Source organism: Oncorhynchus keta, chromosome 29 (assembly GCF_023373465.1).
Source record: "Oncorhynchus keta strain PuntledgeMale-10-30-2019 chromosome 29, Oket_V2, whole genome shotgun sequence".
Classification (NCBI taxonomy): domain Eukaryota; kingdom Metazoa; phylum Chordata; class Actinopteri; order Salmoniformes; family Salmonidae; genus Oncorhynchus; species Oncorhynchus keta.
In genome coordinates, this window is record NC_068449.1 from 40117117 (window position 1) to 40144823 (window position 27707).

The 27707-nt window shown below is 45.8% G+C and overlaps 1 protein-coding gene across 3 annotated transcripts in view; it reads right to left on the reverse strand.

Annotated features, from left to right (window-relative positions):
* The window catches only part of LOC118361839 (spectrin beta chain, erythrocytic-like), a 52978-nt gene that overhangs the window by 13492 nt on the left and 11779 nt on the right, over nt 1-27707 (reverse strand). For all 3 annotated transcript variants that reach the window (XM_052486566.1, XM_052486564.1, XM_052486565.1), the window contains 20 exons: nt 21546-21847; nt 13178-13329; nt 11676-11849; nt 10438-10541; nt 9994-10074; nt 9543-9658; nt 9182-9294; nt 8868-9055; nt 8432-8549; nt 8018-8176; nt 7468-7770; nt 6524-6674; nt 5419-5558; nt 4967-5170; nt 4532-4807; nt 4010-4260; nt 3644-3781; nt 3151-3508; nt 2824-3018; nt 2370-2576 (listed from right to left, as the gene is read on the reverse strand). In XM_052486566.1, the coding sequence (XP_052342526.1) occupies nt 2370-2576; nt 2824-3018; nt 3151-3508; nt 3644-3781; nt 4010-4260; nt 4532-4807; nt 4967-5170; nt 5419-5558; nt 6524-6674; nt 7468-7770; nt 8018-8176; nt 8432-8549; nt 8868-9055; nt 9182-9294; nt 9543-9658; nt 9994-10074; nt 10438-10541; nt 11676-11849; nt 13178-13329; nt 21546-21693 (3576 nt within the window). In that variant the 5' untranslated portion in view covers nt 21694-21847. The remainder of the gene's footprint in view (nt 1-2369; nt 2577-2823; nt 3019-3150; nt 3509-3643; nt 3782-4009; nt 4261-4531; nt 4808-4966; nt 5171-5418; nt 5559-6523; nt 6675-7467; nt 7771-8017; nt 8177-8431; nt 8550-8867; nt 9056-9181; nt 9295-9542; nt 9659-9993; nt 10075-10437; nt 10542-11675; nt 11850-13177; nt 13330-21545; nt 21848-27707) is intronic.

Sequence of the window (27707 nt, forward strand, 5' to 3'; positions counted from 1 at the left end):
TGTCCTATGGACAGAGTGTCCCACCTCAGCTGTAGATCTCTGCAGTTCATCCAGAGTGATCATGGGCCTCTTGGCTGCCTCTCTGATCAGTCTTCTCCTTGTATGAGCTGAAAGTTTAGAGGGACGGCCAGGTCTTGGTATATTTGCAGTGGTCTGATACTCCTTCCATTTCAATATTATCGCTTGCACAGTGCTCCTGGGGAAGTTTAAAGCTTGGGAAATCTTTTTGTATCCAAATCCGGCTTTAAACTTCTTCACAACAGTATCTCGGACCTGCCTGGTGTGTTCCTTGTTCTTCATGATGCTCTCTGCGCTTTTAATGGACCTCTGAGACTATCACAGTGCAGGTGCATTTATACGGAGACTTGATTACACACAGGTGGATTGTATTTATCATCATTAGTCATTTAGGTCAACATTGGATCATTCAGAGATCCTCACTGGACTTCTGGAGAGAGTTTGCTGCACTGAAAGTAAAGGGGCTGAATAATTTTGCAAGTTCAAAACCTATTTAATCTGTAGCCCAATAAACTGCGTGCTTTCCCAAGTCGTATTGGGAGGTTAACACAACATGGCATCGCTTGCCTTGTTATTAAATTCAAATTCAAATCAAATTTTTACTTACCGGTCCACTTCAAACTATGCTGAGTTAATGATACAATAGAAACATATAAATAGTGACACGAGGAATAAATACACAGTGAATAAGGAATAAAAAATAAAGTAAAAGTAGCCTGACTATACAACGCATTCAGAAAGTATTCAGACCCCTTGACTTTTTCCACATTTTGTTACGTTACAGCTTTATTCCAAAACATATCAAATTTCCCCCCCCGCATCAATCTACACACAATATCCCATAATGACAAAGCAAAACATGTTTTTAGAAATTTTGGCAAATTTATTCAAAATAAAAAACTTAAACATTACATTTACAGGCAGCGATTACAGCCTCGAGTCAAGCTGCAAACTTGGCACACCTGTATTTGGGGAGTTTCTCCCATTCTTCTCTGCAAATCCTCTCAAGCTCTGTCAGGTTGTATGAGGAGTGTTACTGCACAGCTATTTTCAGCTCTCTCCATTGATATTTGATTGTGTTTAAGTCTGGGCTCTGGCTGGGCTCCGCAAAGACATTCAGAGACTTGTCCTGAAGCCACTTCTGCATTGTCTTGGCTGAGTGCTTAGGGTCGTTGTCCTATTGGAAGGTGAACCTTTGCCCCAGTCTGAGGTCCTGGGCGCTCTGGAGCAAGTTTTCATCAAGGATCTCTCTGTACATTGCTCCATTCATATTTCCCTTGATCCTGACGAGTCTCCCACTCCCTGCCACTGAAAAACATCCCCACAGCATGATGATTCTTCCACCATGCTTCACCGTAGGGATGGTTCCAGGCTTCCTCCAGATGTGACTCTTGGCATTCAGGCCAAAGTGTTCAATCTTGGTTTCATCAGACCAAATAATCTTGTTTCTCATGGTCAGAAAGTCTTTAGGTGCCTTTTGGCAAACTCCAAGTGGGCTGTCATGTGCCATTTCCTGAAGAGTGGCATCCGTCTGGATGGCCTGATTGGTAGAGTGCTGCAGAGATGGTTGTCCTTCTGTAAGATTTTCCAATCTCCATAGAGGAACCCTGGAGCTCTGTCAGAGTGCCCATTGGATTCTTGTTCACCTCCCTGACCAAGGCCCTTCTCCCCGATTGCTCAGTTTGGCTGGGTGGCCAGCTCTAGAAAGAGTCTTGGTGGTTCCAAACTTCTTCCATTGAAGAATGATGGAGGCCACTGTGTTCTTGGGGACCTTCAATGCTGCAGAAATGTTTTGATACCCTTCCCCAGATCTGTGCCTTGACACAATCCTGTCTCAGAGCTCTACGGACAATTATTTTCGACCTCATGGGTTGGTTTTTGCTCTGACATGCACTGCTAACTGTGGGACCTTATATAGACAGCTGTGTGCCTTTCCAAATCATGTCCAATCAATTGAATTTACCACAGGTGGACTCTAATCAAGGAGGATCAATGGAAACAGAATGCACCTGAGCTCAATTTCGAGGTGGTATAGAGTTCCAGGATGGCAGGGAGCTCGGCCCCAGTGATGTACTGGGCCGTACGCACTACCCTATCAATACCTGCGCATAAAAGCGTTTCCACCGCTATTTCTCACATAATTAATCTTACCAACACGAAAGATCCCACGTCGTCGAGGGAAATTTTGTTTTGTCGACATTGGGAAAGTTTACCGAAAAATATGTTGTTTCCATCAGGCTGTGGCAGCCTATACTTTATTCACATAAAAAGGTTGGATGGAAACCTGGTTAAGAAAACAATTGTTTTCTTTCAATATAACAACCTGGTATCACAACGTTGGTTTATCTCACCTGGTTGTTGAGGATGGTCTCCACCTGTTTGGCGTCCCTCATGAACTGCTGGAATCCCAGGCCCTGGTCCAGGAAGCCCTTCCTACTGTCCCACATCTTGTGGAGCTCATCCCAGCCGCGGTCCAGACCCTTCAGCCTCTTGTCCAACTCCTGGTATTGAGGGTCATCCAGCTGGCCCTGGGTCACCGCCACACCTGTGTCCCTCACCTAACGTAATAATAATCATAATATGCCATTTAGCAGACATTTTTATCCAAGCAACTTACAGTGCAGTGACTGTAAACATTTCAGTATATGTGGCTCCAGCAGGAATCCAACCCACGACCCTGGCATCACTAGCACCACGATCTTACTAACGGAGCCACACAGGATCACATATTTATGTCACTGCCTTGACAACTCTTTGTAAAACTATCCCCACTGTTCTTAACAAACGTTACAACTTGAAACTAACCTTGTAGTAGTCCTCCTCGTGTGTGCCCATGTCATCATGCACGGCGTCATGGAGACTCAGCAGCTGCTCTGCCTGGGGCAGAGTCTCAGGCATGTCCTCGGACGCCACGGACTTCTGGGTCTTGAAGAGCCAGGACTGGAAGTCATCCATGTCCTGCAGGAAGTTCTGCAGCTTGGACACCTCTCCCAGAGACTCCTACAATACAACTGTATTAGTCCATTTGTTATGGAGAAGTGCACCACAAAAATGTGTTTTCTGCTTGTTTCCCGACACAGATATAGACCCAGACACACACGCACAAAGATACGCACGCATGCACACACATACCTCCCGGTCCTTCAGGGTGGCCTTCAGGTTATCCCAGGCTGCGTCCAGCTCGGCTCGTCTAGCCAGGATGTCTGCAGCGTTGTCCGGGTGATCCTTGGCCAGCTGGTCCGCCTCACTCCGCAGGAAGGTGAGCTTGTCTCCGATGGCGGCAAGGTCGCGCTCCATGCCATAGAGTTTCCTCTGGATGGTCATGACAGCGTTCAGATCATTGCCCAGTTCCTGGGTGGATTCGATGACCCGGGTTTTGTCTCGAATCCAGGACTCTGTCTCGTCACACTCCAGGCCATAGTTGTGGTAGCTGAGAGCAGAGTCCACCTTCCGCTTCCTCTCCTCAAACATGGCCTTGAAGGCCTCCCACCTGGAAGAGAAGAGACAGACCAGAGGGTTAATACTAAATGTTACTGTAGACTGTGGATCATAATGACGACATGTCCTTTTTGCTACGAGTATATACTACATCTACACATGAACATCACATCATCATGAGTCTCACCTCTTATTCAGTCTCGTCTGGCATTCCTTCACCTCTTTGGTACGAGGGTGCCTGCTGTCCTCAAGCTGCTTCACTGCTTTGTTGACATCATCAACCCGTGACTGGACGTTAGCCATGTCTGAAGAAAGTATACTCAACCTGGGAAGGAAAGAAATTGTAAGCACTAAATCAAACAGTATGTACCAGAGCAAGCAGGTTACATTCAGAGAAGCGACCAATCCCCCATCAGTCGGTCCAACTGTAACCCGCATTTGCAGAGATCTGATACAGATGTGATTGGTGTCAGATTTATACAAATGTAAAAGTACTCTTTAACATTGCTGGTACCCCAACAATATGACATGACGTCATATCTGTGGTTTGTACCTGTTCTGCACCACCTCCAAATCCTCTAGTTTCTCAGGCACATCCAGCCCTACCAGCCAGGTCTCCTTCTCGCCCATCCACAGCTCACAGGCGTCTGTCTCGCTGAAGATGATGTACAGGGCCATGGCATCATCCAGCTTCTTCTGTCGCAGGTCACACAGGGACATCAGCTCCATGTACAGGTCTCTGATTTCCGTCAGACGCCTCTGGATGTCCGGCGTGTTACGCAGCTCCTCGGGTAGCGCCGCTGCCTGGTCATAGGAAGTTCAGGTTTATTAGCCATATGGAATAAATACATTGGGGAAATCTGGGGAAATCATCAGAGCTCTTACAATAAAAACAGCATTAAAAACAGTAAGATTAATCTGGATGAATTTCAACAAATATGCACATATGTGACAACTAGCGGTTAAATCATGATGCTAACATAATCTAGTAGATCCTAATTGTAAAGCTATGTAAAGTATAGTAACACAGGTTTTATAGGCAAGAACCAGCCATTTGGTCAGACAGTTATTTTACCTGTTTGGTCAGAGCGTCAATGGTGGCTCCGTTCTTGGCCACGTCGTCCCTTAGGCCTCTGTGTCTCTTCAGCAGCCTCTGGGTGGTATACTCATCATGACCCACTTCATCACTGGTCATCTGCCTCTTGGCATCCAGCAGCCAGGCCTTCAGGTCATCAGCCTCTCCCTGGAACTGAAAGAACCTCTGGGTGTCCTGGAGGTTCTGCCTTCTGAACGCTGCCAGCTCCTCCAGCTGCTGCCACTGCCTCCTCACGTCCTCCATGCGATCCCCGACCTTACGATAACATTTTTAAAAAAGAATGACTTTATTGTTCCCATGGGCACATTGTATTTGTGGCCATGTGCATACATATATTAAAGACATTTCATGTATAAACACATGATATAGTTACAAACAAAAGAAATACAGTCAACGTGGCGGGAAAAAAGCTACTTGTGGTGTGTCGAAGTGTCCAGCCTGGATTATCTTATCTCCTTCGTCCATGATCTCCCGCAAGTGGACACGGCGGGCCCCCAGCTCGTCCTCGAAGGCACTGTGTTTGCTCTGCAGAGTCAGCACACTGGTCAGGTCCTTGCCGTAGTCCAGCGAGGAGAAGATGTGCTCCTTCTCCTTGATCCAGCTCTCCAGCTCGGCCATCTAAGATAAAAACAAGGTACACTTTGTAGTCATTTATCACAGAGACACTGAAATGTGCATTTTTCTTTATAATAAAAAAGCTGATATATTTTATAGTCAATTATCACACAAAAAAACCCTTGAGGAACACACATACAAACACCCACGGAGAGGTTGGAGGACATGGTCCGCCGCAGTGCGTCGCCCCTGCCGTAGGGCCTTGCTTAAGGGTAAGACCTTTCAGTTGCCTACCTCTGTAGCCTACATACCTCCCAGAAGAAGTTCCAGAGGCGTCGGGACTGCTCCAGTCGGGCACGGCGCTGGGCTGCCAGGGCACACAGCTCCTGGTAACACAGGTCGAGGTGTTGCACCCGGTCCTTAATCACCTGGGGGTCACAGGGCTTGTAGCCTGGGAGGTGAGAGGACGGGGGAAGATTTAAAAACAAGAGCTATGTTTTTGGCATGATTATGTACTTTTGTGTCTTTTGGGTTAACACTTGACATGAAGGTATCTTTTGGGTTAACACTTGACATGAAGGTATATTTCGGGTTAACACTTGACATGAAGGTATCTTTTGGGTTAACACTTGACATGAAGGTATATTTCGGGTTAACACTTGACATTAAGGTATATTTCGGGTTAACACTTGACATGAAGGTATCTTTTGGGTTAACACTTGACATGAAGGTATCTTTCGGGTTAACACTTGACATTAAGGTATATTTCGGGTTAACACTTGACATGAAGGTATATTTCGGGTTAACACTTGACATGAAGGTATCTTTTGGGTTAACACTTGACATGAAGGTATCTTTCGGGTTAACACTTGACATGAAGGTATATTTCGGGTTAACACTTGACATGAAGGTATATTTCGGGTTAACACTTGACATGAAGGTATCGTTCGGGTTAACACTTGACATGAAGGTATCTTTTGGGTTAACACTTGACATGAAGGTATATTTCGGGTTAACACTTGACATGAAGGTATCTTTCGGGTTAACACTTGACATGAAGGTATCTTTTGGGTTACATGTTAGAAAGGGAAAGAAAAGGAACGGCGATACCTAGTCAGTTATACAACTGAACGCATTCAACTGAAATGTGTCTTCCACGTTTAACCCCTAACCCCTCTGAATCAGAGAGGGGGGGGGGGGGCTGCCTTAATCGACATCCTCGTCATCGGATGACGGTGTCTCTTGGGTTACACTTCACCTGAAGGTATCTGTTGGGTTACACTTAACATCTTGGTATGCTAAAAAGGATCATGTAAAGTGTTACCCTCTTTTGTTAGATGCGGGTGTACGGTCCAAGTACAAAACCAGTTGCTAAGGAGGGACAATTCAATGAATAGGAAAGTCGACTTCACTTACTGTCTCCATTGGCAAACTTGAGAGCAGCTGCATTGGCGTTGTGAACTCTCTCTGCCTGCACTGCGATGTCAGCCTCCACCAGAGCATGCTTCTGGAGCAGGTCCTCCACCTCCAACAGGTGCTTCCCAAAGTCAGGAGACAGGAGCCGAGACTGGGGACATACCACAGGTTCAGGGGTCAGGGTTGAGAGGAAGGGGTGGGGGTGGTAAGGAAGGGGTCAAACATGGCAAAGGAATGTTCTGGCATACAGATGTGGGAGCGTAATTTGACCCGTAGTTTTGTCGCAACAAAATATTACTGCAGAAACGGGATGTGAACGTTTAGTCCATAATGATGCTTGATAGGCGGTTAGGCTAAAGTGCAATACTGTTAATACAACCATGTGTTAGTGCGGGTTTTCAGTGAATTTATGTACATCATGAATACATCTGCATTTCCTGGTGCAGGAAAATACTCAGCAACAAAGGAGTGATTAAATGAAATCCTACATCTATAGCTATAGCAGGGAGAATGCTAACATATTCTTCTGCATGAATATAGATTCTAACCTTTAACCAACATGGCTTTTTCAGATTCATAATTTATAGATTCTGCACATGGCCTATGACAGTGGTAGGCAACTAGATTCAGTCGCGGGCCAGTTTTCAAACAAAGCCTCTCTCTCTCTCTCTCTCTCTATATATATATATATATATATATAAATACTAAAACTTTGGGGTCCCCAAAAAGTTTTTGGGCCTATGGACCACCTGTTGCCGACCTCTGGCCTATGATGTCTGGTTCCAATGGCTCAGTGGGTTAGCTAGCAAGTAACACAAGGGTTATAGGTTGGATCGCAGCAGGGGCTAGATAGAGTGAAAACAACATGTACTATATCCCTGTCTATATCTATAATTCTGCACCTTCGATACATCATTTCTATGGCCCTACTGTTAATGATCTACCTTCATCTCATCGATCCAGTTGATAATGTACAACATCTCCTGGAAGATCCTCTGCAGGGTGAGGTTCTTGTCCAGGCGTGCCCTGCGAGCATTCAATAGTTCCAGTAGGTAATCCCGTAGCCTCAGGATGTTGTCCTTGCGTACGTCGATGCGCTTGGCGTCATGGTAGAGCTCAGACTGCAGCTCTTTCGAGATAGCCACTATGCCCTGGATGCGTTCCTCGTAGGCAGCGATGTCCGTCTCGATGGCGTCGTGCTTCTTCTTCGCCGCTTCCACCGCCGGCAGGTCGTAGCCAAAGTTGTCCTGAAGGGGGAAGGTGGGGGATGTTTCAGAGGCGAAGAGGTTCAACTGTTATGTATGTCTATTTGGAGAAGGAGGGTATTCTGACTTGAGATCTGTAAAAGTTTTCGCTCGATTATTCCACTGACATCAAATGAAGGAATTTCGGTCCACTTATCTCAGCTCTGAGTTGGCCCCAAAATGAATAGCGCATGTCTGTTTTGTTATAGACTATATGTGTGCAGGAGTGCTGCCCAGGTGGATATATTACCTGTGCCACCAGTCTCTGGTTCTCCAGCAGCCAGGTCTCTCTCATGGCAGCTTTCCTGTCAAAGCGTCTGGCCATCTGCTCCAGCTTCTCCTGACGAATCAGCTCGTCTCTCAGGACACGCTCCCTCTCATGCTCCTCCCGTTCTAGGCGCTCCCAGGCCTGCAGAGGGCAACACGGTTGTTTAAAGTGCCGGCTGGCTACCGTAGGATTTCGTTATAATAAGTAATTATTCTGTCTTTGTGCTTTGTTAGCTTTGTCGATTAATAAATGACCCATTACTGAATTGACTAAATGTGTCTCCTCCGTTCCTGAATCCCGGCAGACTCAAAATAGCGCCAGTAAGTACGGAACCAGCCCGACTAAATTAAACGTACACTCTTTGTTTCAGTATTACTGAAAACTCAGGTCTCTTACCCTGTTGATATCAGCCACTAGAGCCCCGTCCTTCGGGGTGTAGACCCTCTGGTTGTTGGCTCTCATACGGCTCTGGATTGTGAACAGCAGCATCTCAAGGTGACCTTTCTCCTGGAACCTTGTCCATCACAGACAAAACAATAAACACGGTGTCAGAACCAGAACTTGTTGACCAGCACAGGAGGTTGGTGGCACCTTAATTGGGGAAGACGGGCTTGTGGTAATGGCTGGAGCGGGACAAGTGGAATGGTAATCAGACGTGTTTTCATGCTAGAACTAGTGTTACAAACTTGCGGAAATGTTCCCCAAATTCCCAGTTTCTCATTTGGATTCGTGGAGGATTTCTAGGAAAACTTGATGTTTTCGGGGAAAATGTACTGGATTTGTGCAACCCTAGTTGGGGTATATTGTATTAAGGCATGCTGGTGTGACTCACTTGGGTGGTTTCTCCACGGTGCGGTAGGAGTTGAACGCTTGGAGCTGCTGCTGGACACCAGTTAGAGAGTTGGCCAGTTTACGGTTGTTCAGCACGATGATGGTCTGCTCTATCCACATCAGCAGGTCTGACGATAGGGTCTCGTACTTGTCAATCATCTTCTCTGTCTCTATGGCATGGTCTAGCACCTAGAGGATGGACACAGAGGGTGAGGTTACCCAAGCGCTTTGGTGTTTGGGTAAACAAAGCAGGCACGGATGTACACACGCACACACACAAGCATATACACACTGCATTATTTATCCCATCCTTACCTTGCCAACTCTCTTCCCCTCCACTGCTAGTGCCTTCATCTTGGAGAAGTAGTGGTAGAATGCTACAACATATGTGATGATGGACTTCTCATCTGGGTTCTCCGTGAACACATCTGCAAAACGAACAGACAGTCCATGAAAGCTAGAAGATCACTGGACTCTTTTATTTCAGCCTTGAGTTCAGCTCATAAAGACTAGAAAGGACCAGTTACCCGAACACAGGTAAAGCGTAGTCCTGGACTTAAAAAGCTATTTCAATAGAGATGATCCATTAAGCTTTTTAGTCCAGGTCTAAGGTTTAATCTGTGTCTGGGAAAATGGCCCATAGTTCTAGGTGAGGGAACAGGAAATTGTAACTTGCCTTCGGGGTCTAACAGTTTGGTCACGCCAAGCTTCTGCTCTGCTACGTTGAAGGCATTCTGGAGGTTATGGGTTGGGTTGGACTTCTTCAGGCCACCATAGTCCACCAGGTCTGGCCTGAGAGATTGAGTGAGAGTGAGAGTGATAGTGAGAGAGAGAGAGAGAGAGAGAGAGAGAGAGAGAGAGAGAGAGAGAGAGAGAGAGAGAGAGAGAGAGAGAGAGAGAGAGAGAGAGAGAGAGAGAGAGAGAGAGAGAGAGAGAGAGAGAGAGAGAGAGAGAGAGAGAGAGAGAGAGAGAGAGAGAGAGAGAGAGAGAGAGAGAGAGAGAGAGAGAGAGAGAGAGAGAGAGAGAGAGAGAGAGAGAGAGAGAGAGAGAGAGAGAGAGAGAGAGATTTGCCTGCAGCGAGATCCATCCGGAGATGGTATTATACACGGCATTATGTCTCTTCTTACCTGTGTTTGTGTATGAGAGCATTGAACGCAATGCCATCTTTCCAACTGGTGGTGAAGTTGGTGATGTTCACATTTGGATATCTGTAAAAACACAAGAAGAACAAAGAGTCAATGTCACGGACTGACCTCAATCACAAACTGATCCCAGTAGTTTAGAGGACTTAGCAGCGTAATCAGATAAACTCATCTCTAATCAAGATGGCGTTATCCAGGCAACCCTGATCATTGATCATTTTGCGGTTCCAATGTCTCAGGGAGTTAGAGCATGGTTGTTGGCAACATCAGGGCTGTGGGCACAGAATTCCATATAGAAGCTCTATGGGTCCTATTCTCACACGGGCCAAACATCCTGAATATATGTGTCTCTGTCAACGCTGACAGTTCTGTTAGCTGCTTTGGATGAAATAATCTACTAAATAAGACTATTTTTTTTTTCAATCTCACCCAGCAGTCTTCATCTGGCACCAGAGTAGCAGAGCGTCCTTGGCTGTGCGGCTTTCCCGTTGGGTCCCGTCTGCCTGTCCCATCTCCACCACAATGTCCTGGATCTGTAGGTCAGGGACAGGCAGGACAGACAGTCAACTACAGTAACAACAATGGAGTGGACACTAGACCAGATTGTTCTTACGTGGTAGAGGAGACAAGACCTACATAACGAAACCTAAATGTTATGGGGCATGTAGTGTATACATATTGTATATTTGAAAATGGAAGAATGTTTAGGCATAAACTGCCCACATCCTATTTTAGGTTGAAGTACGAAGTGTATATTTTATCAGTATGAACCTATGAAAACAAGGTTGATCAAGTAATGTTTTAATTTATACTAATTGTAACCTTAGTTAAAACTGTTGATTTCCAAGGTTTCTATTTTCCCACTAACTGCACACACACATACACACACGCACACACGCAGGCACGCGCGCACGCACACACACGCACACAAATGCATGTACACACACAAACACACACAGCTTTTTTTCCCCACCAACACACACACCAGAACGAACGAACGCACACACACATCCAGACACACCTATTTTCCCACACACACACTGTCAGTAATTAGAACAGTGATTTTATCTGTGAGACATACCGCTCCTCAGAGAGGCTAAATTTAGCACCGCTTTGCTTCTCTCCTCCTCCGTTTGTTCTGATGCTACGTCGGGATGCCGACAGAGGCTAGCTAGTCGTCTCCTCTTTTTCCCTCTCCTGCTTTTTGAAGGTGTGAATAATGCAGCAGCGAGGGCATATTGTTTGAACTAGCAAAGCTAAAAATAACAATAGGCTGTCAAATTGAAAAATAAATACTGGATCAGCCTGTTCCCAGGTAAAATCATCTAACACACGGTATGTTTTGTTTGGGATGTGGTTTTAGTTCTAGCACCAGATAAGGTCAGCTGTTGGCTGAAACCAGACCGTATACAGCTCCAGCCAGAGGGGATTTACGTTGAGTTCTCGTTGATTTTGTAACCAGTGTTGTTGTTATAGTGGTTAGCTAACTCACCAAGCCTAGTGGTCCCAAATCAGTTTGTTCTATCTTGCCACCTAGACATAGAAGTTGGCAATACAGAACAAACAGATCTGGGACCAGGCTAGCAGAGGGTGGTTTAAATTTAGGCCATTTTGTAACCTGTGGTTTTTTGTTGTGGTTGGCTAGAAGAAGAAGAATCCTAACTCACCTGGAATCTGAGGATGATGGTCCAGATGAGTCCCAGGATGAGGCGGTGGTTGCCGTCGACGATGTCGTGTGATCCCATGTTCTCCAGATGGACCCTCTGCTCCTTGAGGAACTGCAGGGCCTTGTCCACGTTCTCCAGGCAGTGGATACGCATACGACCCTTAGTGGGCTTGGGCTGGGGGGAGAGAGGGAGAGGATGGAGAGTAAGGGGCGGAGATAGGAAGGGAGAGAGGGAGAGGATGGAGAGTAAGGGGCGGAGATAGGAAGGGAGAGAGGGAGAGGATGGAGAGTAAGGGGCGGAGATAGGAAGGGAGAGAGAGAGAGGATGGAGAGTAAGGGGCGGAGATAGGAAGGGAGAGAGGGAGAGGATGGAGAGTAAGGGGCGGAGATAGGAAGGGAGAGAGGGAGGATGAGATAAGGGGCGGAGATAGGAAGGGAGAGAGGGAGAGGATGGAGAGTAAGGGGCGGAGATAGGAAGGGAGAGAGGGAGAGGATGGAGAGTAAGGGGCGGAGATAGGAAGGGAGAGAGGGAGAGGATGGAGAGTAAGGGGCGGAGATAGGAAGGGAGAGAGAGGATGAGGATGGAAGGGAGAGAAGGAGAGGATGGAAGGGGGCGGAGATAGGGGAGGGAGAGGATGGAGAGGATGGAGGGAGTAAGGGGCGGAGAAAGATAGGGAGGAGGAGAGAGGAAGGGGAGAGGATGGAGAGTAAGGGGCGGAGATAGGAAGGAGAGAGGGAGAGGATGGAGTGTAAGGGGCGGAGATAGGAAGGGAGAGAGGGAGAGGATGGAGAGTAAGGGGCGGAGATAGGAAGGGAGAGGATGGAGAGTAAGGGGCGGAGATAGGAAGGATGAGAGAGGGAGGGAGGATGGAGAGTAAGGGGCGGAGATAGGAAGGGAGAGAGGAGAGGAGAGGATGGAGAGTAAGGGGCGGAGATAGGAAGGGAGAGGGGAGAGGATGGAGAGTAAGGGGCGGAGATAGGAAGGGAGAGAGGGAGAGGATGGAGAGTAAGGGGCAGAGATAGGAAGGGAGAGAGGGAGAGGATGGAGAGTAAGGGGCGGAGATAGGAAGGGAGAAAGGGAGAGGATGGAGAGTAAGGGGCGGAGATAGGAAGGGAGAGAGGGAGAGGATGGGAGTAAGGGGCGGAGATAGGAAGGGAGAGAGGGAGAGGATGGAGAGTAAGGGGCGGAGATAGGAAGGGAGAGAGGGAGAGGATGGAGAGTAAGGGGCGGAGATAGGAAGGGAGAGAGGGAGAGGATGGAGAGTAAGGGGCGGAGATAGGAAGGGAGAGAGAAGAGAGAGAGGAATAGAACGTAAACGTGTAGTGTGTTGCTATTTAGTGCAGTGAAGTGATTAATGAGACTGCGACGAGTATTTCCATTCTGATCTGGACATCATCAGATCATGTCATAACAGGGACAAAGAAAGCACGCAGACTAAACACACATACAATACATCATAAATACACATACCGTCCACACCGTCCACGCACACGCCCACGTACCAGTTTCTCTTCAGAGAGGACCTCCAGTAGTTTGATGAGCATGCGTCCATCCCTGAGGTCCAGGTACAGGTCAACGATACGGCAGTTGACCCGCGACAGGATGGAGTTGACCCACTTCGTGAAGGTCTTCTTCTGGACCGCCTCGCGCTCATCTGGAGGTAGACAGAAAGAGAACTAGGTTAGACAGTAATAACCTAGGAGTTTGTTTTGTTGGGGTTCATTCGCCCAAGCACCTCGATACCAGTGGAATCTGAACTGTAAAAGAAGTGTTATACTTCTTGCTTTATCCTTTACAGGGGGGTACATTATGGAACGTACCATGTCTGAAACGTAGCAGGACACAAACCAGGCGTTTGTGTGGGCAGTTGCGTGAAGAAAAACTCAAGGCTTGACTGAGTAAGTGTTGAGAACAGACATTAGAATCCACAAGGCCTCTGAGAGTAGGAACATCAACGTTGTTGTGAGTTATGTAAGTTTGAATAGTGAATACCACCACCCACCTGGTGGCATCATGTCTCCCTACTAGTTAAGAGCAGGAGATCACAGTCACACTTTCAAGTCCCAATCAACACACTGTCAGTTTCAAATGGCACCATATTCCCCATTTAGGGGGTCCACAGTATGTGTGTGTGTGTGTGTGTGTGTGTGTGTGTGTGTGTGTGTGTGTGTGTGTGTGTGTGTGTGTGTGTGTGTGTGTGTGTGTGTGTGTGTGTGTGTGTGTGTGTGTGTGTGTGTGTGTGTGTGTGTGTGTGTGTGTGTGTGTGTGTGTGTGTGTGTGTGTGTGTGTGTGTGTGTGTGTGTGTGTGTGTGTGTGTGTGTGTGTGTGTGTGTCCCAAATAGAAGAGTGCAAAATACTGCATCCTTAATGACTTGTACTATAAATGATTCAGGCCCTCAGCCTGTGTAGAACAGAGAGAGAGAGAGAGACAGAGTGAGAGAGAGAGAGAGAGAGAGAGGTAAGAGAGAGGGAGGCATATAGTAAAGAGGGAAGATAGAGAGAGAGGGAGGCATGGGAAAAGAGGGAGAGAGAAAGAGAGGGAGGCATGGGAAGAGAGGGAGAGAGAAAGAGAGGGAGGCATGGGAAGAGAGGGAGAGAGAAAGAGGGAGGCATGGGAAGAGTGAGAGAGAGAAAGAGAGGGAGGCATGGGAAGAGTGAGAGAGAGAAAGAGAGGGAGGCATGGGAAGAGTGAGAGAGCAACACACACTCAGAGAGCGGAAGGGAGGTAACCCCGAGATAGAGGGAGAAAGTAGGAGGACAAGCAGCTAGAGGGAAAGGTGAATGAGAGAAAAGTGGGATAGAGAGAAAATTATACTGGTGGGGACAAGAGACAGATGTAAGCTTTTAAGCCTGGTCTGTAGAGACCACAATAGGAACATTTTTGACAAAAAAAGATTCCTTGCTTTTGAATCACTAAAAATGACATGTCATCATTGCTCTCACATCTATTCTCTGCATTGTCAAAATGTAACAAATCTGTCACCTTTGACCGTGTTATATAGTCCTATATTACATAAGAGACCAGGCAGTATTGTTAAATGAGTCATGTCCCATTCTGTTTCTTGCCTGGTAAATAACAAGGAGCCTACTGCACAACATCCACGTGGTTCACCCCCACCATAATGAAAAAGTCATGACAAGTAAAACGCACCATGCGCGTCCCAAATGGCCCCCTATTCCCTACGTAGTGCACTACTTTTGACCAGGGCCCACACTTCTCCCATCCAGGCCAGGTCTGTATCAGTACAGGCTGAACTAAATACTACTATGTTGTTTCACATGCTGCTGCTTCCCACTGATTTCCAGCCCTATCCGCACTCTGACTCCAGCGAGCGACAGCCACAAGACACATGACTTATTGATGCTGATGGGTTTTCCCCTGTACACAGGCAGAGCCAGAGAGCCAGAGAAAGAGCCACGCTCTTAGAATAAAAGGTGTTCCCTGTCCCCATAGGAGAACTCTTTGAAGAACTTTTTTGGTTCCAGGTCGAACCATTTTGGTTCAATGTAGAACCCTTTCCACAGAGGGTTCAACCTGGAACCAAAAAGGGTTACCTTGTGGTGACAGCCGAAGAACTCTTTTGGAGTGCAGAGCCAGGCTGTTTTCCCACAGTTAGCCTCCTTATATAGCTCTGAATGTGGCTAGCCCAGCAGAGAGCTGAGCTAGCCACATCTAGCAGAGTCAGCCCAGCAGAATCAGCCCAGCAGAATCAGCCCAGCAGAGTCAGCCTAGCAGAGTCAGCCCAGCAGAGTCAGCCTAGCAGAGTCAGCCCAGCAGAGTCAGCCTAGCAGAGTCAGCCCAGCAGAGTCAGCCTAGCAGAGTCAGCCCAGCAGAGTCAGCCTAGCAGAGTCAGCCCAGCAGAGTCAGCCTAGCAGAGTCAGCCCAGCAGAGTCAGCCCAGCAGAGTCAGCCCAGCAGAGTCAGCCTAGCAGAGTCAGCCCAGCAGAGTCAGCCCAGCAGAGTCAGCCCAGCAGAGTCAGCCCAGCGGAGTCAGCCCAGCGGAGTCAGCCCGGCGGAGTCAGCCCGGCAGAGTCAGCCCGGCAGAGTCAGCCCGGCAGAGTCAGCCCGGCAGAGTCAGCCCGGCATAGCCTGAGACCATTGGACGTAAAGGACTGGTAGTGTTACCTGCGGGTATGTAATCTCGGTTAACCCAGAACTAAAATCGAGGTTTACGTTTCCGTAGATGTCCACGAGAGATTAGTTTAGCTGGTATGTAACCTCGACTTGGAATCCATAACTAAATCAACTGTGTTGGCGAGCTACTCCATTTGTCATATTAATGTTTGAAGTCTGTCATGAGAGACTACAGCGGGCTCTGCAACCGCCCACGGCTCAACACAAGAGCAGAGAACACAACACACTGTAAACAAGCCAACCAATTGCTTAACCAGCGTTATTCTGGGAGTTGGGTGGACTTCATAAGGACAGGAAATGTAACTAATGTGTCAAAGTTTGTTCACTCAACAAACGTTGCTCACAGTGAGCTGGATGTATAAAAACTTGTCGAGTGAATGTTTCCCGTTGTTAGTCAACACTGTATGTTGGTTCAGCTATATGCCCAAGTGTTGAGCAAACTCACAATCCTTTCACAGCTGGTTACCTTACAATACATTGAATCAGCAAACTCTGCTCAAAGTGAGCTGAATTAGAACAAGCTTGTTGAGTAAAATGAGAAATGTATGTTTGCCCAACACCAAGCAAAACCACGGCCATCACTATCATATTTCTCAGCGTGCTCTATTGATTTGCACAATTGTTCGTTTCAATACCTGTGTTTTTGCGTGTACATTGATTGGTTGATTCATTTTATGCTACATAAGCATCAATAGCATATATTTTTCTAAACTAATCCAATCTCTTAGCAGTTTGACTTTTTGCACTCGTTACTGAGATGGCTGTTCCACTTCAGAGGCCCTCGCAGTAATCACTCTTTCATGCCCTGGCAGTCATTCTCAATGCAGGTTGTGTGGGAAACTGGTCAAATGATGTATGTGGTGTAGCTAGCCACTGCATGGCTCTGAATTGTCATAAAGAGTTCCGTTTTGCACCGGGAAATATGCAAATAAGGCACAATAAATTCTCAAGTTGAATTGTATGTTCATGCAACCCAACATTGTAAGTTGAGGGAACATGCGATTCAAACTTGAGAATGTGTGTTGGTTCAGCTAAAGTCATATGCCCAAATTCCCAATCCTATTGCAGCTGGTTATTGTACACTGAATGACCTTTTTTTCTTACAGTGTACAACACAACGAGACAACGGACAGAACACAGCGCAACACATCTTGCAGCAGTCAAAACAGAGACAGAACAAGACATTAACAAAACCTGGCGGAGCCCGTGGTCTAGAAGCCCGGTTCAATCCCCACGTCCACCCTTTCTACTATTCTCCCACTTGCCTGTCTCACCCTCTGTCCCCCCCCCCAAAAAACATAGATATCCTTCTATAACCAGAATACAACCTGACAACCTGACCAGTTTAGTCCGTTGGGAAGAGTGCTGCAGGAGTCTGGGTCTGGTGTGGAGCATGGTTGATGAGAGGACAGACTGACAGAGACACCGGGGTAGCAGAGGCACCTATAAGCTAAGCAACACCCACCCAGGCAGTCGGGGAAATACTTTTTAATGACATCAGTTCAACTCAACACAGAAGCCGCCTGAAGGAATCTGGAACAGGAGCAGGGTGAGAGGACAGAGACAAAGTAGAGGTAGAAATAAACAATGCATTGCAGACAGGTACAATGTATGACAGTGTTACTCTAGCAGATACACAAAGACGCACAACAGAGACAGAATGAAGTAGAGTTGGCGGAGCGCAGCACAACGGAGATATAACACACAGACAAGACAGAAAGACGTAACACTAACAAACGCATGATGGAATAACAACAGCATAGGTCATGAATCAATATGAGGCAGGAGAGATGATGAAGACATAAACAGAAACACAGAGAGAGAAACACAGAGAGAGAGAGAGAGAGAGAGAGAGAGAGAGAGAGAGAGAGAGAGAGAGAGAGAGAGAGTACCAGGTTACATCATGGGTAAGAGAGTTGTGTGCATCAGCATTTGGGTGAATCCAGGGGGCTTTATTCAAAACACTCTGACTTTGAAGAGTTTCACATCTCTTTAAGAATCCCCTGAGCCCATTAGACAGCAGCGGTCGGGTTAAATGTTGAAATATACCAGAGAGAATAAATGAAAGTATGTCTCTCTCTTTCTCTTTCCAACCTGTCCTATTCTCTTCCTCCTCTCCTCTCTCCTCCTCCTAATGTGTTTCTGTCATCAGGGAGCTGGCTAGAACAAGCTAACGTAAATTCACAGTGACGGACAACCGCTCTCTTTGAAAATCGAATAACGGAGAGAGAAATGAGCAGTTAGGAGAGGAGGAGAAAAGGACGAGAGGAGGGGTGGATTATTCAATAGCTGTTCAACACAGTCATCTGTGGCAAATATAACGTTTCTGAATAGTCCCACCGCTCATCAGGAGAAAAGAAACCAAATGAATATGAATACAGCTAGTGTTTACGTTACGTCATACCACGGTGACCGCAGGCGAAAATAGTTCACGTGAAATTTGAATGTGGCTAGTGTAACGGAGGGGTGGTAGCGCAGCTAACGAGACAATTCGGTGAACACGTAATCATACATAACCAATCCCGCTCTGATTAAATGGGAACGAACGGTTACAACAATGGCCTGCCGTGAATGGTAGAGGGGGGAAAAGAAAAACACGGCGTGTCCTTTTTAGGAGTTTGCTCCATGAAATATTCAGATCAAACTCAGCGAACAGTTGGGGCACAGCCACTGCTTCCTGGAAAAGAAATAAATAAATGCACACACATTAAAAAAGGGCCACTACAGTGGAAGCGCAGCTCTTTTCCCCCGACTCTCCAGCTCACACGACAGCAGGAACAATCAAACCACCCACATGCTCGCTTGCATCACAAGCTAGACCTCGCCGTCAACCCCTCCCCCGCCTCAATCTGTCCCAAACACAGAGAGAGGGATGGGAAGGGCACACAAGGAAACGGTGCTCTCTTTTTTTTTACCCACTGTGGGGTTGGAGGTGAGAGGTGGGAGGGACAAATTCCCACCACCACCATCCCCACCACCACCACCACCACCACTGCAAGACTGGACCTTAACCCTAACCCTGAGCGGTGGGAATGAGAGAGGGTGGGCCGTGAACCCACCTCTACCATCACCACCCCCAGCCCCAGACTGGACCTCGACAGGAACTTGCAGCTAGTGTCCAACCCACTACCAACACCATCACCCCCAGACCAGTCTGGACACCAGGTACCTTGCAGCTGCCTGAAGCGTCCATCCAGGATGGAGTTGAAGCAGATGTTGGAGGTACTGTAGCTCAGCCACCTCGCCTTCTTCATACTCCTGCCAGAGGTGGAGGCGTAGGAGGAGGTGGTAGGGGGCAGAGCGGGGCGCGGGAGAGAGGGGGCATGACGCTGCTGACGCCTGGCGGGGGTGCAGGTGGAGGAGGACGAGGAGGAAGAGGAGATGGGGGAGAGACCCAGACCCAGTCTCAGAGGATGAGGTGCTCCAGATCCTGTCTTGGATATAACCCGGAGGGTCCCATTCCTCTCAGGCTGGTTCTCTGGCTCCTGCCTGGTCCTCCCATCGCCCTTAGCTTCCCCCCTCAGGGCTCTGTGGATGGGTGGGGTGCTCCGGCTGCGGCTGCTGCTGCTCAGAGTTGCCCGGAGCGGGGTCTCTCTTCCTGGGGTGATGGCTCTGTCCCTGGTGGCCTCTCTGTAACTGTCCCTGTCCCTCCCTAGCGCCACTCCACTGGATCGGAGGTCTGTGGAGGTCTCTCTGTTGAATTCCCGGGTCACCCTGGTCTTCAGGCTGATCTTCACCTCTCGGAGCCGAGGCTGGGTGACGGCACGCAACAGACATGGAGACGGGCTGCTCATCTTGAGTCCTGAGTCCTGACCCCAACAATGGAGGGAGTCTGCAGGACCTGGAGTATGGAGCTGGGAGAGATGCTCAGCTCAGCAGCAGCACTCCACTTCTCTCCTCTTCTCTCTCACGCTCTCTCACTCTGTCCTCTTCTCCTGTTCCCTCTACCTCTCCCATATGACTCTCTCCTGTTCCCACCCCCTCTCTCTCTCTCTCTCTCTCTCTCTCTCTCTCTCTCTCCCTCGCTCTCTCTCTCAGCTCAGCTCGGAGTGGTTCTTTCTCCAGCGCACCAGCCATGCATACAATATGTTCCAGGCTGCACACAAGTGTTCCTGACAAGGCTGTGCACCCCCTGACTAAATGGGACGTGTAGGTTGGAGGGCTTATCCTCTGCATATGCCTCAGTGATCATACATTTTAAACAGTGGGTGAACATCTTCATCACAGTGGATCAGACAAGGCATTCCCAACCTGAATTTGAGAAGGTTATGACTTTGGATGTAGAGTCGATGTTTGTTGTAGGGTCTCTAACATGTTGTGTCATGTAAGTGTAATCTCATTATGAACAGCTCAGACAGTAGATGTAGCTCACACTTGGTTTGTCCACCAGCTGGAAATCAACACTGATGTGTAAAGAGCTACTACTTCCTCTTTCCATTGCCTACCTCGTTCTCTCTCTCCCTCCACTCTCTCTTTCATTCTCTCCCTCCCTCGCTCTTTCTCTCGCATTCTCTCTTTCACCCCCCCCCCCTCTCTGTCTGTGACAGGACACTGATTGCATTACAGAGACATCAGTGCAGTAACACAACACACCAGCTAGCTACACTCTTAGAGAATAAGGTGCTAAAAGGGTTGTTTGGTTGTCGCCATAGGAGAACCCTTTGAAGAACCATTTTGGCTCCAGGTAGAACCTATTTGGTTCGGGCCTCCCGAGTGGCGCAGCCGTCTAAGGCACTGTGTCTCAGTGCAAGAGGCGTCACTACAGATCCGGGTTCTATCCCGCTGACACGGTCGCCAGTTGGACGGTGTTTCCTCCGACCACATTGGCGCGACTGGATTGCGGGTTCTGCGAGCAGTGTGTCAGGAAGCAGTGCGGCTTGGCGGGGTCGTGTTTCTGGAGGGCGCATGGCTCTTGAACTTCGCCTCTCCCGAGTCCGTACGGGAGTTGCAGCGATGGGACAAGACTGCAACTACCAATTGGATATCGCGAAATTGGGGAGAAAAAGGGGTCAAAAAATTGTGGGAAGGCTGAGCCTTATCCAAAATGGCACCCTATTTCCATATAGTGCAATACTTTTGACCAGAGCCAATGGGTCCTGGTCAAAATGGCGCAATAAATAGGGAAACATGGTGCCATTTGGGACTCACACGGGAGGGCAGCTGTCCACATCGCTCACACTGGAGCATTCTGGGAATGTGCAAATGATCCCAGCAACTTTAGGGGTGTGTATGTGTGTGTGTGTGTGGGGGGGGGGGTGTAAGAGAGACTGTACGTATGATAAGTCTCAACTGCTCTGCTGGGAGTGTGTGTGGCTGACAGCCAAACTCAGACATGATGATACAAGGCTCAAAGCTATCAGGTAGACTTATTAAGCATACTGCACAGCATAAACAAGCCTAGATAGTATTCTGCCACTGCCATCTTTCATGTTTTCTTATATTGGCCAGATTATAGACATTGAAATAGATGAGACATATGGATGGAAATGGAAATACAAGGAGTGGTGGGACTAGCATTTGATCCCATGCAGACATGCACTGTAAGCGGTGGTACTAGCTGCTGGTGGCTAGCTAGACCATCCCCAGGCATAGCGTTTTGCCAAGAGGCTGATTCATATAATAGCTGATTCCAAGAGACAGTAGGTGACAGAGAACGACCCATAAGGGAAAAACACCCCAATCACACAACCCAGCCCACATCAGAGCCCTAGGTCTCCCCTCCCAGCTCCAACTCACCTGTTAGGGTTTTGATGCGTGACCTCTCAAACAGTCGTACAGAGCTCTTGTCATTGTCCAGCTCCTCTTCCAGCAGCTCGAAGCGCGCGTTGATGCGGCTATACTGCTGAGTGATCTCCACGTTGTCGAAGTCCGTGGTGGACGTCATGGCAGCAGCCAGATTGGCGGTGGGACGGGGGCCGTTGGCTGGGGTGAGGTAATTGGGGGCCGGGGACAGCCTCAGCTGCTCTGGGAGGGGAGGATGAGGAGGAGGAGTGGAGGAGGGAGAGATACAGTAGAATGGACCTCACACAGCAGGACGTCTGAAAGAAGGAGAAATAAAGAGCTATTAGCATTGATGTTTTTTCCATCTTTGATTCACAGACATGTGTGGAGACAGGGTTTTCTATCAAAGGTCAATGGCTGTATTAAGTTCTGGGTAGGATAGTTGTATTATGTTCTGGGTAGGATAGTGGCATTATGTTCTGGGTAGGATAGTTGCATTATGTTCTGGGTAGGATAGTTGTATTATGTTATGGGTACAATAGTTGTATTATGTTATGGGTATGATATCTGTATTATGTTATGGGTATGATATCTGTATTATGTTCTGGGTAGGATAGTTGTATTATGTTATGGGTATGATATCTGTATTATGTTATGGGTAGGATAGTTGTATTATGTTATGGGTATGATATCTGTATTATGTTATGGGTATGATATCTGTATTATGTTATGGGTAGGATAGTTGTATTATGTTATGGGTATGATAGTTGTATTATGTTATGGGTAGGATAGTTGTATTATGTTATGGGTAGGATAGTTGTATTATGTTATGGGTAGGATAGTTGTATTATGTTATGGGTAGGATAGTTGTATTATGTTATGGGTATGATAGTTGTATTATGTTATGGGTATGATATCTGTATTATGTTATGGGTAGGATAGTTGTATTATGTTATGGGTAGGATAGTTGTATTATGTTATGGGTAGGATAGTTGTATTATGTTATGGGTATGATATCTGTATTATGTTATGGGTATGATAGTTGCATTATGTTATGGGTAGGATAGTGGTATTATGTTATGGGTAGGATAGTTGTATTATGTTATGCGTAGGATAGTTGTATTATGTTATGGGTATGATAGTTGTATTATGTTATGGGTATGATATCTGTATTATGTTCTGGGTATGATATCTGTATTATGTTATGGGTATGATATCTGTATTATGTTATGGGTATGATATCTGTATTATGTTATGGGTAGGATAGTTGTATTATGTTATGGGTATGATAGTTGTATTATGTTATGGGTATGATAGTTGTATTATGTTATGGGTAGGATAGTTGTATTATGTTATGGGTAGGATAGTTGTATTATGTTATGGGTATGATATCTGTATTATGTTCTGGGTATGATATCTGTATTATGTTATGGGTATGATATCTGTATTATGTTATGGGTAGGATATCTGTATTATGTTATGGGTAGGATAGTTGTATTATGTTATGGGTAGGATAGTTGTTTATGTTATGGGTATGATATCTGTATTATGTTATGGGTATGATAGTTGTATTATGTTATGGGTATGATAGTTGTATTATGTTATGGGTAGGATAGTTGTATTATGTTATGGGTATGATATCTGTATTATGTTCTGGGTAGGATAGTTGTATTATGTTATGGGTAGGATAGTTGTATTATGTTATGGGTATGATATCTGTATTATGTTCTGGGTAGGGTAGTTGTATTATGTATGATATCTGTATTATGTTATGGTATGATATCTGTATTATGTTATGGGTATGATATCTGTATTATGTTATGGGTAGGATAGTTGTATTATGTTATGGGTATGATATTGTATTATGTTATGGGTAGGATAGTTGTATTATGTTATGGGTATGATAGCTGTATTATGTTCTGGGTAGGATAGTTGTATTATGTTATGGGTATGATATCTGTATTATGTTATGGTAGGATAGTTGTATTATGTTATGGGTATGATATCTGTATTATGTTATGGGTAGGATAGTTGTATTATGTTATGGGTAGGATAGTTGTATTATGTTATGGGTAGGATAGTTGTATTATGTTATGGGTAGGATAGTTGTATTATGTTATGGGTATGATATCTGTATTATGTTATGGGTAGGATAGTTGTATTATGTTATGGGTATGATAGTTGTATTATGTTATGGGTAGGATAGTTGTATTATGTTATGGGTAGGATAGTCTGTATTATGTTATGGGTATGATAGTTGTATTATGTTATGGGTAGGATAGTTGTATTATGTTATGGGTAGGATAGTTGTATTATGTTATGGGTATGATATCTGTATTATGTTCTGGGTAGGATAGTTGTATTATGTTATGGGTATGATATCTGTATTATGTTATGGGTAGGATAGTTGTATTATGTTATGGGTAGGATAGTTGTATTATGTTATGGGTAGGATAGTTGTATTATGTTATGGGTATGATAGTTGTATTATGTTATGGGTAGGATAGTTGTATTATGTTATGGGTATGATAGTTGTATTATGTTATGGGTATGATAGTTGTATTATGTTATGGGTAGGATAGTTGTATTATGTTATGGGTAGGATAGTTGTATTATGTTATGGGTATGATAGTTGTATTATGTTATGGGTATGATAGTTGTATTATGTTATGGGTAGGATAGTTGTATTATGTTATGGGTATGATATCTGTATTATGTTATGGGTATGATATCTGTATTATGTTATGGGTATGATATCTGTATTATGTTATGGGTATGATATCTGTATTATGTTATGGGTATGATATCTGTATTATGTTATGGGTATGATATCTGTAATATGTTATGGGTATGATATCTGTATTATGTTATGGGTAGGATAGTTGTATTATGTTATGGGTAGGATAGTTGTATTATGTTATGGGTAGGATAGTTGTATTATGTTATGGGTAGGATAGTTGTATTATGTGTATGCATAAAACAAAATAAAGAACCCAGAATACTACCTGTTTATGTGTTGTGCATATGTTGTCTGTCAATGTTTATTCTTACTTGTTTTGTACACCAGAGGGCACTATATGTTGGGGTCATGGGTCACTGGTCAGTGTGTGTATATAGGTAGCACAGGTGACCAGGAAGTGTTAGCACAGGTGAGAGGAGAGCACATATAGTTGTTACCGTATCACAGATATAGGGTTTTAGAATGCATCTCTCTCTGCACCTCTTCTATAGGAATATGTGTTTTGGAGCTATATATATTTTATATACCCAATAAATGAGAATTTCACCCAGAAAGAGTAACGTTTGGAAAGTTGATTTTTGTGGACGTGTTATGGACAGCTCTCTCCTGTGCCAGTGGCTTTTCATAGGGAATCACCACTACATGAAGTCTTGCTCAAATATACTAGTGGCAAGTAGTCTAGCGGTTAAGAGCGTTTGGCCAGTAACTGAAATGTTGCTTGGTTGAATCCCTGAGCCAATTAGGTGAAACAAATCTGCCGATGTGCCCTTGAGCAAGGCACTTAACACTAATTGCTACTGTAAGTAACTCTGGATAAGAGTGTCTGTTAAATGATGTTAGGGAAGAGAGGGAAATGGAAACACAATAACACCTCCCTTTATATGTTAGTATTTAGTATAAAAAAAGACTGCCTGTCCAAAATCTACAATTTCAAACAAAAAGATACAAACTAAAGGAAGACATCAAACTGTTCTGAATGTAAAGCAAAAATTCCAAGAGAAGAAATGCTGTAACATACATCCTATGAATGTATACTATTTTGTTTACAATATTTCGCTGCTATTTAGGAATCACAAGTAGTTCCCTTCACTCCTCAACTCACTCGTCCCTCATCAGCCGTGGCCATTTTGAGCCTGACATATCCCCCAACCGTCACAGAGTGGGGTGTGTATGTGTGTGGAAAGGCGGGTAAAGGTTAGCCACCAAGATAGCTCTATCTTAGTGCAGCGTGCCGCTCTTATCACCCCACACAAGGGAAGGGCAACCCCCTATCTGTCTCTACTGGGGAACTTGATGAATGTTACGCACAAACCGCCTTCCTGTGCTGCTGTACGGTCAACGTTTCAACTGTAAATGTGGGTCTGTGTGTTTCTGCTGGCTACATCTGGTTTCATGTTAGTGTGGCTGGGAGGCAGGTCGCCTAACAGTAACAGAAAGGTCAATGGTTTGAATCCCTGAGCTGACTAGGCAACACAAAAAAAAATGGGTTGATGTGCCCTTGAGCAAGGCACTTAACCCTACTTGCTCTGGATAGGAGTGTCTGCTAAATATTGTATGGGAATGTGTCTGTACAGTCCAATGAATATGGGAGAGAGTCCTTGTGTGGTGTTCTCCTGTAGTGCAGAAATACTAGATATTAGTACTAGAGAGTCATCATAATTCAATGCAAATCACAGATATTGTAACTCGCTATGTTTACAATGTGGCCGGCGCCCGACTTGAGCTATGCACGTGCAGCTTGAACCTTTACATAAATCATACACTGATGTCAACGGGGATTTGGGAGAAAGTTAGTTTTATAACACACAGGCTTTGTGTTCCTATTCTTATCTTTGATTATTTCTTATTGTTGCTGCACTTATCGAGAAGGAGCCTGCGAGTAAGCATTTTATTGGACGGTGAATACCATTGTTTATCCTGCACATACGACTAAAAATAATCAAACTTGAAACTTGAAACATACTGTGTCTCAAGGATTCAGCCCAACCCGGCATGATTACTTTGAGTTCTACTCACATGTTCAGAGGTGTGAGATACAGTCACACTATGCACATCACCTCTCCCCTCCCCTTACACGACAAAGTCAACCTCTGGTTTTAAGGAGATAAAAGGATGACTGGTTCTTTTCCATTCAGAGAAGGGGCCCTGGTTGTGGTTACGTAGTATACAGTTTTGTTAGTCCCGGTGGATCGAGACTCAGTTTAGCCTTTATAAATCATAATAAAAAAGAGGGAGGATCGTAGATCAGCACTTCCATTTTTTTATTTGTATTTTGTATTTCACCTCTATTTAACCAGGTAAAGACCCACTGAGGTTAAGAACCTCTTTTGCGAGGGCGACCTGGCAAGAAGGCAAAACAGGGAAATGGCAGCATGTCCATAAAATATTACCAATAGAAAACATACAAAATAGACACAAAAGACAAAGTGTCACAAGTTACAGATACAATTGAATATTACAAACAGCTGCAGTTATCACAAACAGTGTTGTCAATCAGAGTCTTAAAAACAGGCAAGGACTAACTCCCTAATTTCACTAACTATCTTTTGAAGCATGGTCCAGGATGACTATCTCAGTTCTAGCCGTAGGAACAGACAGGGACAACAGCGACTGTGAGCGAAGACTGTATTGAGTGACTGATCTGCTCGGTAAGGAACAGAGATACTCTAAGGCGCTTTGTGAATTCAGGCCCAGGTCTCCCTCCTCCTCATCTCTGTATCAGTCCCGTGCAGGGGGATGTTATCAGACATAACCCTACCTCCACCCACTGACTAGCAGCACAGGGGATCCCCTTATCACCGCACACACAACCTGGGCTAGCTCCAACAGAGCAGGCATGTCCCTACACTATGTGACGTGCATGTCTGCTGACACCATTAAATCCACTAGCCTAACTGCATGAAACCCAGGACGTCATGTTGCTCTGGGCCAAACTGACGACAGGAGCATGTCATGGCATAGCCTCTCTGGATTCTACATGGCTTGGACAAAGACTACCTCTTCACTGAACTGGCAGCCTCTACCCAGGCACAGCTTAGTTCAGGTGGAGGCAGAAACCTTAGCCCCATTACAGTCCTCACCAATTATAATATCAAAAACACCAGCTGGGTACATTCAGCAAGATATGTCTTTCAATCAATCATCCTGATTGAACAGTGATTAGACCGCCTATTCAAACCTTTTCAAATGAATTTCATGATAGCTAGAGAGGGGGAATGGAAATACAAAAACACCTCCCTTTGTGTAAAATATAAAGGCTAACACAAAACAACCGAGCAGGAACCATGGCAACTAACTAGAGAACACAGCCAGCCGATGTTCCATCTGTAATTCTTGGATTTTCTGAGTAGCATGGAAAGTGGAGAGGGAGAAAGGAGAGATGGCAGAGGGGTGTGGTTAGGAGGACTAGCGACTCAACGTGTGGGAAAGTGTAACAG